Raw genomic sequence first — 12121 nt, 5'->3', positions numbered from 1 at the left:
GGGAGATGTGTGTTTAAGCATGTGGCTGTCTGGAGAGTCAGCTCTGCACCAAGGAATAAGGTAGTGGATTCCAGGAGAGGGAGCTATTCCTCTTCCGGTCCCAGAAGCTTGAATTATCTGGGGATCCTGGGGGTCAGATTCTAGGATTCCCCTTACAGCAGTCCAGTGGCACCTAACAATTTCTGGGACACATGCACCGGGAACCAGAAACCTTCTCACTGCCTAGCATCCAAACACCCTTATCTCTGACCATGTTAGTTCTGGCGAATATTTCTACATATCTACATATCATATTGAATTCAGAGACATGAATGGAGAGGCCTCCCACTCAGGGCTGTCACATCCCTTTCCCTTCGGCTGAAGGGGGCTCTTTCCTGGATGCTTCTCCCGGTTTCTGTATTAGGGAGAGTCTCTCCCTCCAGGGCTGCCATCTCCTGCTCCCTTTGCCTTGGGTTGGGAAGGGGTCTTCCTGGGCTGGGGAGAGACTACCTCCCCTTCTATGTCTTCCACCATTTCTGTGGCTAGGATAGAGCAGCTGGTGACTTTTAACACCCCACCTGCCATGTCCAGCCCCTCCCCCACCCTCTCCCCACGAGACACCTCCCCCCCCACCGCCTGCTTGTCACATCCCTCCTCACACCCTCATCCCTGGGCGACCCGCCCACCCGTTGCCGCATCCCTCCTCACCCCTCTTTCCCTTCGCGATCCCACCCCACCTCGCTGCATCCCTTCTCAACCCCCACCCTCACGGGGGCAGGATGGCGGCTGAGCAGGGAGGGGGCGGGGCCTGGAGTGGAATGTGGGTGCAAGACGTGGGACAGGGAACTAGCCTCCCCCAGGGGAAGCTTCACCCGCCGCCCGTGTTAAGGCTGATTTAGTGCTGGAGGGTACCACACTTGATACCTGGTGAGTGAAATCTAAATACAGAACAGACAACCAGTGTGGGGTTTGTGCCCTGCTTTGTAACTGCCCTGAGGTTGGTCCTCACATTCCTCAGCTACTCTAGACCCAGGGGTTTTCAAAGTCTGGGTTGTGGCTGGTCAGGGAAAGCCGCTGGAAAGATGCTTCCTTTAACTGAGCATCCGCAGTCACCATCGTTCGCAGCACCGAGTGGCCGCAGTTCGTCGTTCCCCTTCCCCTGACCAGCCGTGACCCATACCTTGAAACCCCCCTGCTCTAGGTAGAGAACTGAACCTGGGTCTCCCACGTGCCAGCCCAGTGCTCTCACCACGGGGGTGAACGGTACAAGCCGGGTGACATCACCCAAACCACATTCCCCTTCCCCCACCCCTCACATTGTGTGTGGAGCAAGGCAGGTGCCCACCTCATTCCAGCAAGAAACGCCTTAGAAGCCTGAGCCACTGATCGTCAGGCGCTGGGTTCCCATCTGTGGGTGACTGAGCAGAGACCGACGCCCCCCTGCAGCCCCGGTTTAGGCACCTGTCGGTGAGGGGGGCAGGGTTTAGGACACCCCACCCCCTTGTCGCCTCTCCCATGGGCTAGCTCAGGTGGCTCCCTGCCACACACCGAGCTGGCTTTTGTGAATCGCACTGTCCGGTGTCTGTGATGCCCACGCATTGTCTAGGGAGTTCAGGGCCCACCTCAGCTCTGCAGAATGTGATTTTCTAGTTGCCTACAAACTAGGCCCTGTGACGCTCAGCATTGCAACACCAAGTCCCTTCATGGATTGTCCCCTGTGCAACCAGTCACCTCTCCGCAGAGCACAGCTGAGCAATTCCAGATTGACACGGGTGTGCACAGGACAGAGACAGAGCACAGGCTGGTTAGTGACACATCCCAGTAAACCCCAAACTCTCCTCCTAGAGGCACAATATTCCCTGTGGGGGTTGGGGGACAAAACCAAGTCTGGAAGCAAATCCCATGATGCTGCCCTCGGCAGCTGCAGCTGGGACAGTACAGTGGAACAAACAAGAAGAACTGTTTGTAATGTTTTATTTACAGAATTAGGGTTGCCAACTTTCTCACGACCACCCTTGTCCCAGCCTGACAGAGCTGAGAAGGAGCCTTAAGAACCATAGCATGGCAAGGAGATCCCCAGCTACCGAGCACAGTTTTCTTAATGGCACAACAACCGTACAGTTGCCCGGGAATTAATGAGTTACAGTCTCACTTTCAGTAACTTGTAATAAGTCTCTCCATCCCTCTCACATTCCCGTTCCTTCTCCCTTTTCTTCCACACTGTACTTTTCTACTCATCATTTTTCTAGCCCTCAATTCCCACCCCTGTATCTCTCCCACTCTCCTCCCCTCCCTGTCACAGATCATCCCCCATGGCTGCTCCCTTCTTTCCCCTGATTTTATCCCTTCCCCTCTTGCTGCCCCGGCTGGTTCCCCGTCAGGGATTTTTTACTGTCACTCTTCTCATTTCCGTTTTCCACCATTTCTCATAGACTCTCCCTTTATTCTTGGTTTATTTTCATTCACATTTTTCTTCTTGCTTCTTCTAATTCCCTCTGGTTCAACCCGCCTTGTCCCTGCCTCCCCCAGTGCTGCCAACCTCAGCAGGTTTTAAAAAAAATCATAAGATTGACACAATGATGATTGTTTTAAGGTTATATAATGGGTTTTTTGGTCAATCTGCACCCCTACCCATCTCCCCCTCCCACCTGTGTGTGACAATTACAGGGTTACCAGCTGTCCTGTAGTTACAGGGGAAAGGTGACTTGGGCCCCTGCGGCAGGAGTTCTCTCTGGGAGACCCCATGAGATCCAATCCCACAGATCTGCACAAACCGCTCCCTGCTGCTGCTTCTCCCCAGCCCCCCAACCCCTGATTGATTCATGCTGGGTCCCTGCCCAGCCCCCACCTCTGCCTCTCCCCAGCCCGGCTGTTAGTTCTCCCCCTGCCCAGCCCCCACCTCTGCCTCTCCCCAGCCCGGCTGTTAGTTCTGCCCCCTGCCCAGCCCCCGCCTCTGCCCCTCACTCCTCCTGCAGCCCCAGGGGTTCTTCCCCTCTCCCCCTCCCATCCCTGGGGCTGTAGGGAAGGGGAGGGGCTTCCACAGGTCATAGCTATGAGAAGCAAGGGGCTGGGTAGACAGGAGTCCTCCAAGGTCACAGAGACTGGCGTGTGTGACACTAGAAAGGCTGATTTCTGGTTCTGCAGTGGGATTACACCCCCCCGCCCTCCCTCAGGGACACAGTCTGAGCTGGGATCCCAGCCACACCCAGAGCCAGGGGCGGATTCTCCCCCCAGGGACGGAGCCCGGCGGGAAAGTGAAGATCGGGGCCTCGTCACCAGCATCGATAAATGTCACCTGCCCCCGGTCACAGTCCAGGCAAACCCGGATCCTGCTGGGGAATCGGCGCCGGGGCAGGGGGGTCTCAGGGGAGGTGAGAGCCCAGAACTGATCCCCCAACCACCCAACAGCCCAGATCCCCCCGTCAGGGCTACAGCTGATCCATCCCTTCCTCCTCACAGACTCTCTGGCCACCCCCACAGCCCAGCCTCCCCCACCCACCACCTCCACCTCCCAGCAATGTCTCCCCGCGGTGAATCCCTCACAGCCCAGCACACAGGGCTTAGTGTCAAATCTCTCAGGGGTGTTGGGCAGATGCTGCCGTGTGTCTCCCCGTGTCACACTTTTCCAGTCCTCAGTCAGGACGAGGTGGGGATGAGCCGTGTCTGGATCCAGAGTCACATTCGCTGGGGAGAGAGAGAATCAGAGCGTGAGGGGCAGAGCTCAGCCCTGGGGGAGGCTGGGACCATTTCTCACACTCCCCAGCAGCCCTGATCTGGCTGGGACAGGCCTGGATCCCAGGGAGCTGCCTCTGTCCTGGGCACCTGAGACTGAGCAGAGATGTCACTGCAGCTCCTCAATCTGTGTAAGTGGAGCCACTTCATTAGTTTTTCATTTGCTTGCTGAGGCTTCAGCTCCCTGCTCCCTCTCCTGGGGTTGCTCCATTCCCAGCATCAGAGACACAGCCAGGAAGATTTTAGTGAGGAGGGAGCAGAGGAGGCAGGTACCAGTTTTGAACCCCAGAGGGAAGCTCCATCCCCTAAATGCAGCCTCCACTCCCCGGCCAGAGTAGGAAGAGCCAATTAAGAAAAAAGAGTAGGAAATGGCATTGGGTGGAGGAGCCCCATCCCCAGCCTAGAGAGGAGGGAGGAGCTGGCAGCATCAGAGGGAGAGCATCTACTCAATCCAGGAAGCAGGGAGCAGCTCTAATGGGAGAGCCCAGCCCTGCCCAGAGGAAAGGCAGGATGTTGGAGAAGAGCAATGGGGAGACCCCCTGCACTGGGGTAAAGCAGAGGGATGTGTCAGCCCTCAGGGCAGAGAGCTGTGTTCGGGTGCTGCTCAGGGAGAGTGTTTCTATTCATTAGCATGGGCATAAACTCAGCACTCAGGTTGGTGTCAGGAGTGTTTGTGTGACTTCAGCGTGGGAGCTCCTCACTGCTCAGTGTGTTGTTTTTAGGGCTGTGTGTGTCGTGGGCGGCATTGGTTTGGTTGGTAACTTTAGCTGCAATCTCATGAAGATGTTTTCGGATAATTCAAAGACAATCTCCAGCTGCAAACTCACCCTCTCTGAATGTTCCTAGGGATCCTCCTCTTTTCATCTCTAGTGCAGACGGCAAAGTGTCTGGAGGGGGGAAGGAGAAAGGAGGTGAGATTTCAGGCTTTCATGTTTATAACAGCATTCCCACTCTCAACTCGTAGAACTGTCTTAATTATGACAGAGAAACACTCAAAAGATATTTAATATAAAAAGGTCTGAAACCGTCTCTTTCCTTTCTCATTCAGGCATCTCCCAGCAATGGAACCAACATCCTTGCAGCCTCACAACCATCCCAGGACAATCTGTCAGTGACATTTACTTTTCCTCTCTCACCCTTCAAACTCCAGTTGGTTTGTCTCATTCACTTGCTGCCTTTTGTCATAACCTAAACCTAGAGACTGCAAAACTTTGGCATAAAAGTAACTTTACCCACTTTGGTCCCTTTGACACTAATGAGATGTTGAGAGTTTCCTAAATCCTGACTCTAATTGTGAGCTGTTGGGGCTGTTTACTCAGCGTCTCTACGGAGAGCAGCACGCCGGGGCCTTGTCCTCCATAGGCAGGAATAGGAATAATAATAAAACCATTTTATAAATGTGGAAATTGAGGTGGGGGAAGGTTGACTCAATGAGTCTGATTCACCCCTGTACTGGCAAAAGGCTGAGTCATTTATTTCTTTAACAGGAATTGTCATGGCAAGACATATTTTTGGTAGAAATAAAGGTTTGAATTAATCAACCTGAGTGACTTGGACCCCAAGTGCGTGACATTCTCACCCAACAATTAAATAGAAGCATCACCTAAATGTGAACCAATTGGCCAGAGACACGCTCCTCCCTCAGTCTCAGAGGCTCATCCCAGTTTCCCCTCCTAGATCCCTTCTAGGTACCTTTGAACTTCCCCAGAGTCTCCGATAGCACAATCATTTTCCAGGAGAAATCGCTGACTCCCTCTTCCAGTTCAGGAGAAATCTCTTCTGGCTGCTGGAACTGCCCCTTCTCCCACCTGGAGAGAAACAATTTCACGTGATTATATTTTATTGTGTGACGGATTATACGTTCTTGCTAGTGAGTCGCTGCTCTAACGGGCCTGGAGATAGAATTCCTCGACTTCTCCCAGCCTCAGAGCAGGTGCAGCACAGCCCAGGGCCGTACAACCTTCCCTTCTAAGGGCTCATTAATACTCTGGTCTGGAGAGACCAGCTCTGGGGACAAAAGGGAAATTGAGTTTCCATGGGCAACTCACTCCTTGGCCTCCATGCTCTGGGGCACAGGAGGTTCCCAGGTGAAGTGCTGTAGAAATCTGCCCTCTAGGAACTAGACTGAGACACCAACTCCCCCTCCCCAGCTCATTCCACACAGGTCTCCAAACAGTCCTCAGGTGGGAAAGACTCTTGACCACGGCTGCCCTGGGCTGAATAGTGACCAGTGCCCCAGCAGTGACAGGCCCATATTCCATCCCCACAATCCTGAGGCAGACGGTCCCTCGGGGAGGTGACATCTCTAGGAAATACTTGAGGTCAGTCTTTCCCAGCGAATGGAGAATTCCAGAGTCTTCTATACAAGGGTGGGAACCTCAGGATGAAGTTGATCAGCGAGATTTGTATCCAACATGTGACATTCCCCACACATTTTGCAGTAGAGCCCTGGGGAGATGTGGTGCTAACATTACCACCAAGCCCTTTGCCAGCACTGTGAAGTGTGAGGGGGAGTGTGAGAGAGCCACTTACCTGCTCAAGGTGCTTCTAATATCCTAGAAGAGAGAGAGACAAAAGAATTTCAGTCCCCTCTGGCACACACACATAGGGGATTCTAGGGAAGGGATTTAGGAAGTATGAGGAAGAGAGGCCCTGCCCTGGCCCAGGGTCATAGATTCTCTGAGCTAATGGGGCTTTTCCATCTCTCATATCTCTGTGTCTGTGACTCTGCAAAGAATAATAGTTAGTCACATGTCAGCAATGCACACGCCGAGTAACACCATGGTCTCCAACTGCTGGACTCCACTTGCTGGTGATTCAGGAGCCCTCCCTTCCCAGTGTGGGGATCTGGCATGTTTCTAATGACAAGTGCCAGTTTCCAGTTGTCCCTGGAGGTGCTCAATCCCATGCCCCACCCCCACTCCAAACCTTCCCACAATGCCACATCCCAGCCCAACTCTTCCCGCTCCCACTCCACCCTGTCTCCTCCCATGAGCACACTCCCTCCTCGCTTTTCCCCCTCCCTCCCAACCTCTCCTGCACACAGATTGCGGCAGGCGGGAGGTGCTGGAGGGAGGGGGAGAAGTTGATCGTCGGGGCTGCTGGTGGGCAGCACTGAGGGGGGGATCTGGCTGCCCTGGAGCACCCGCCTCTGTTTCTCATTCAGTCTGACCTGCAGGAATTCACTCGCTGGCTTCTGACACTTCCCCTCCATCTCACTGATCAGCTCGCTGAGACGGGAAATCTGTTTGGAGAGTTGACTGACATTTTCTTTCTGGATCCTCACAATCTCCTCCTCCAGCTTCTCCAGCTGGGCCAGCAGGAGTTGCTCTTGTTCCCCCAGGAACTGCCGCAGTTGCTGAAATTCAGACACAATCTTCTGCCTCTTGGTTTGTGTTTGTTTCTGTATGAAAATAGGGCAAGGGATGGTCAGGGACATGGATGGAGCCCAGGGTCCTTTCATGGAGAGCTGAGTGTGCAGGAGGCTGAATTGCTTTGAAAATCCTAAGATTTCTGACGTTTGACTCTACCCTGTGGGTACTAGGCAGGGGATTCTCTCACACCTTCCCCTTTGGCCCCGGTATCCCTCGGAAAGGGATGTTTCCATGTGTGTCACGGTCAGCACATTCTGTTATTTATGGTCTCTGGAAATTCAGACCCAGAGCAGCAGGAGGCAGGACTCAGCAATACACTGACAGAGACGCCAGGGGAGTTAAAAGAAACAAACATTTAAAAAATGCACAAAATGACCAGACACAGTGGACAGCACCTCACGGGGACATTCAGTTTACTTGGGGAGGATTTCTGGGAGAGCCACAAGGGCTAGACATTAACTCATCAACTGCAATGGAAGCTTAGGGCTTGTCTACACGTGAATCTAACCCAGCAATCCATGATCAAGGAGAAACACACACAAGCCCATGTTCCCCAAGGCCACACAGGAGTCTGCCTCCAAAGAGACCTCCCACGGCCAGTCCCTGCCGGTTAATAACAACAGGCACCTTACCAGATACTCCCGGCTATTCCCCTCTCTAGTCGCTTTCAATCCCAGGAGCTTTTCTCTCTCTTCCCTCAGAGTCTTCAAATGGGCCTGGATTCTTTCCTGAGGAAACAGAAAGGATTTGGGAGGTTTCATCTGGATACTTGAGAGGTGGTTGGAAGTGGGTGTTTGGCGGTGCTTAGCGCTTTCCAGGAGAGAGAGGGGAGGAGCGGGGAGCCGCCCGCTCAGGGGAGGAGGCGGAGAAGAGGCGGAGCAGAGGTAGGGATTTGGGGAAGGGGTTGGAATGAGGGCGAGGAAGGGGTGGGAAGAGGTGGAGTTGGGGTGGAGTCTTATGGAAGGGGTGGAGTGGGGGCAGGGTTGGGGGCACCGGGGGGAGGGTGTCACTGATGTGGCCCTCGGGCCAATGTACTAGTCCTCATGTGGCCCTCCTGGTGATTTGAGTTTGAGATCCCTGGGCTAAGCAGTAGTTCTGCAGAAAAGGACCTGAGGATTACAGTGGATGAGAAGCTGGATATGTGTCAGCAGAGTGCCCTTGTTGCCAAGGCCAATGGCATATTGGGCTGCATTAGTAGGAGCATGGCCAGCACATCAAGGGATGTGATTATTCCCCTCTATTCGGTACTGGTGAGGCCACACCTGGTGTATTGCAACCAGTTTTGGTCCCCCCACTACAGAAAGTATCAGAGGGGTAGCCATGTTAGTCTGGATCTGTAAAAGTGGCAAAGAGTCCTGTGGCAACTTCTAGACTAACAGACGCATTGGAGCATAAGCTTTGGTGGGTGAATACCCACTTCGTCGGATGCATGTAGTGGAAATTTCCAGAGGCAGGTATAAACCTCTGGAATAAGCCTCTGGAAAATTTCCACTACATACATCCAATGAAGTGGGTATTCACCCACCAAAGCTTATGCTCCAATGCGTCTGTTAGTCTATAAGGTGCCACAGGACTCTTTGCCGCTTTTACAAAACGGATGAGAACAAATTGGAGAGAGTCCAGTGGAGGGCAACCAAAATGATTAGGGGGCTGGGGCACATGACTTACGAGGAGAAGCTGAGGGAACTGGGTTTATTTAATCTGCAGAAGAGAAGAGTGAGGAGGGATTTGATAGCTGCTTTCAACTACCTGATGGGGGGTTCCAAAGAGGATGGAGCTCGGCTGTTCTCAGCGGTGGCAGATGACAGAACAAGGAGCAATGGTCTCAAGTTGCAGTGGGGGAGGTTTAGGTTGGATATTAGGAAAAACTTTTTCACCAGGAGGGTGGTGAAGCACTGGAAGGGGTTACCTAGGGAGATGGTGGATTCCCCTTCCTTAGAGGTTTTTAAGGCCCGGCTTGACAAAGCCCTGACTGGGATGATTTAGTTGGGGATTGGTCCTGCTTTAAGCAGGGGGTTGGACTAGATGACTCCTGAGGTCTCTTCCAACCCTAATATTCTATAATTCTATGATTTTATGCCCCCCCACAGGGGCCACAGGGGCACATTTGCCCCTTCCAGGAGTGGCGTAGGGCTGGGGCAGGCTGGAAGCCTGCCCTAGCCCCAGTGCACTGCTTACCGGGAGCCGCCCGAGGTAAGTCATTGCCACCCGCCTGCACCCAGCACCCCCTTCTGCACCCCATACCCCCTGCCCCAGCCCTGACCCTCCTCCCAGAGTCAGCATCCTGTACCATTTCCTGCACCCCAACACTCTGCCCCAGCCCGGAGGCCCCCCCCACACCCAAACTCCCTCCCAGAGCTTGCACCCTCACCCCACCATGCACCCCAACCCCCTGCCCCAGGCTTAGCCCAGATCCCTCCTCCCACACTGCAAACCCCTTGGCCCCAGCCCTGAGCCTGCACCTGCACCCCAAACCCAACCCCCTGCCCCAAACTGGTAAAAGTGAGTGAGAGTGGGGGAGAGCGAGCAATGGAGAGAGGGGGGTATGGAGTGAACGGGGCACTGGGGGGAAGGGGCAGGGCCTCAGGGAAGGTGTGGGGTAGATCCTGCTTTAAAGACTTGATATTTTGACTCTGTTTCCACACTGCCAGATCATTAATTTTGTTATAAAAAAAACCCAAGGAGTCCAGTGGCACCTTAAAGACTAATACATTTATTTGGGCATAAGCTTTTGTGGGTAAAGACCCACTTCTTCAGAGGGGCTTCAAATGGACTGAAGGTGAAAAACCCATTGAAATTCCTCTTTGTTTCAGTGGATACAGAACACGGCTACCCCTCTGAATGTTGTGATCGCATCTCCCCATACAATGAAGACTTCACAGAGTTGAATGGTGAGTCACACCTGTGACAGGGAACTTTCAATGAAATTAGCCTGTAATTAAAACCCAAAAGTTAACCCATTGAATGAAGTGAGCTGTAGCTCACGAAAGCTTAGGCTCAAATAAATTGGTTAGTCTCTAAGGTGCCACAAGCCCTCCTGTTCTTTTTGCGAATACAGACTAACACGGCTGCTCCTCTTAAATCTGACAGCAATTCCCTACCTTGTACTCCTGGGCAGCCTCTGCTATGGGAACCACCATGTGCGCGCGGTGAGCCCGGGATCTGTCGCACACCACACAGATGGGGGTTTGATCCTCTTCACAGAACAGTTTCAGAGCCTCCTGGTGTTCCCCACACACCCCGCCCCCTCCTGCTCCCTTCGCTGCCTGGAAACTCAGCCGCTTGGCGATTTCTACCATGTCTCCCAGCAGCACGTTGGGCCTGAGGTTTCCCTGTTGCACAGTTTCTCTGCACTGAGGGCAGGAGGCGGCTGTGTCGGGTCCCTCCCAGCACTGGGCGATGCAGGCTCGGCAGAAATTGTGCCCACACTCCAGAGTGACAGGGTCTGTGAAATAGTCCAGACAGATGGGACATGTCGCTTCCTCCTGGAGACTTTCCACAGGGCTCTCTGCAGCCATGGCTCCCTCCGGGCAGTGGGACAGGCTTTGTTTCCATTTCCTGAGTTCACACTATGCCCCGCCTGCAGCAGCAAGGGGGTGTTTCCTTGCCTGAAAATGACCCCTGCTGTTAGGACCCAGGAGGAGCAGGAGCTGTGTGTCTAAGGCGAGATAATCAGGCTTGGCAGAATTTTTTATACTATATAATTGTGACAGATAATGTTTATTTTAAGCAATTTTTGCATTTATTGATTTCAACTTTCACAGTTGCACAACAATCTGGGATTTAAGCATTTCATTCTAAATAAAATTTTCATGGTTGTGGGAAATTAGGGGGCGGGGGTCGGTTAAGGAATCAGACAATATTTTGGTCAGACCAGAAGTATTTAATGACACTAGACACTGAGATTCAAGAAGCTGAAGCTTTAGAACTGGTAAAATTGTCTGTGAGGAGCTAAATCTCCCTCCCGCAGCAGCTCCCCCAGGGCAATGACCCAGTGCCTCCCCCACCACCACAGGGACCGAGGCTGAGAGTCCATCTGATGGCGGCTCAGGGGCCCGTGGAATGTGCTGGGATCTCAGCCTGGGCCCTAGGGGGGCAGGTGACCCTGTCACACAACCACACCCAGCAAGGCCTGTTCCCATTTTCTCCCTGTTTGTCCGTCCCAGCGGAGAGACCAGGGACTGCAGGGAGACCAAGCCCCCATCCCCCAGGTGAGGGCTGGGGCCCAATGGCCGAGGGCAGCCGGTGTGAGGGGAGCTCGCACTAGGGGCCTACAGGGTACCTGGTGTGGGATAAACAGAGACCTCTCAGGCCACTTGCCCATTGCGGCTGCAGCAGGGGATGTGGGGACAGACGGAGGAGGCCTGGGGCAGCCTGGGAAGCCGCCATTGGGGACATGGAGAGGGAATTCAGCTGTGGCGGGGAAGCCGTGCTGCGCAGAGATGCTGCTGCGGATGCAGCTGGTTACCCGGGTCCAGCGCTGCAGCAGGTTAACAACGTGGTTACTAGACGTTGCAGCTCAGCGGAGTGAAGTGCTGCCCTTTTGCTTGTCTCCGCGCGGCTTGAGATTTGTGAGCATCGTTCAAACACCTTTCCCCTGCTGCTGTCTCAGGTACCTGAGTCTTCACTCAGCATTGCAGAGCAGAGCAGATTCAGTGCTTTGGTACAGGGTTACGGAAAAGAAAAAGACTGGCATGGTACATATAGTATCTGTAATTTCTCTCCCCTGGCTGTCGGATGTACCGTGTGCAGCTGGTTCCTTAGAGACATTCAGTCAGACAGCTGGGGTGGCATTTTTGTGCTTTGCCCCTTTCGCGGTAAATGGTGGCTGTAACTTTCCCCACTCCGGTCCCTTTGGCATCACTGGGATGCTGAGACCTTTCAGGATCAGGACACTGAATCGTAAGCTTTTCGGGTCTGCTCAGAGCTCAGCACCATGGGGCCCTTGTCCTCCACAGACTGTAATGCGAAGAGACACACAGGCATTGTATAGATGGGGAAACTGAGACAGGGAGTGGGCTGGTTCTATGGGCCCC

General features: G+C 53.6%; 1 protein-coding gene across 1 annotated transcript; it reads right to left on the bottom strand.

The window, feature by feature from the left end:
• Positions 1-3015: 3015 nt before the first annotated feature.
• Positions 3016-10640, bottom strand: LOC102936628 (zinc finger protein RFP). The gene is made up of 7 exons (XM_037913689.2): positions 10187-10640; positions 7718-7813; positions 6884-7114; positions 6244-6266; positions 5404-5519; positions 4539-4598; positions 3016-3663 (listed from the first exon to the last, which is right to left on the bottom strand). Exons 1-7 carry the CDS (start codon positions 10601-10603, stop codon positions 3149-3151), a joined length of 1458 nt encoding a protein of 485 aa, XP_037769617.1. The 5' UTR covers positions 10604-10640; the 3' UTR covers positions 3016-3148.
• Between the last annotated feature and the right edge of the window lie 1481 nt (positions 10641-12121).

This window comes from Chelonia mydas, chromosome 14 (genome assembly GCF_015237465.2).
Source record: "Chelonia mydas isolate rCheMyd1 chromosome 14, rCheMyd1.pri.v2, whole genome shotgun sequence".
NCBI lineage: Eukaryota > Metazoa > Chordata > Testudines > Cheloniidae > Chelonia > Chelonia mydas.
Note: the sequence above shows the minus strand (reverse complement) of the source record. Positions and strands in the feature narration are given on the sequence as shown.

What these genes read in the sequence shown, in the direction of transcription:
- LOC102936628 (XM_037913689.2), bottom strand. Translation starts at nt 10,603, where the DNA reads ATGGCTGCAGAGAGCCCTGTGGAAAGTCTCCAGGAGGAAGCGACATGT. An exon ending in AGGCTGCCCAGGAGTACAAG is followed by an intron (nt 7,814 to 10,186) that starts GTAGGGAATTGC and finishes CTGTTTCCTCAG; the next exon opens with GAAAGAATCCAGGCCCATTT. An exon ending in GGAATAGCCGGGAGTATCTG is followed by an intron (nt 7,115 to 7,717) that starts GTAAGGTGCCTG and finishes ATTTTCATACAG; the next exon opens with AAACAAACACAAACCAAGAG.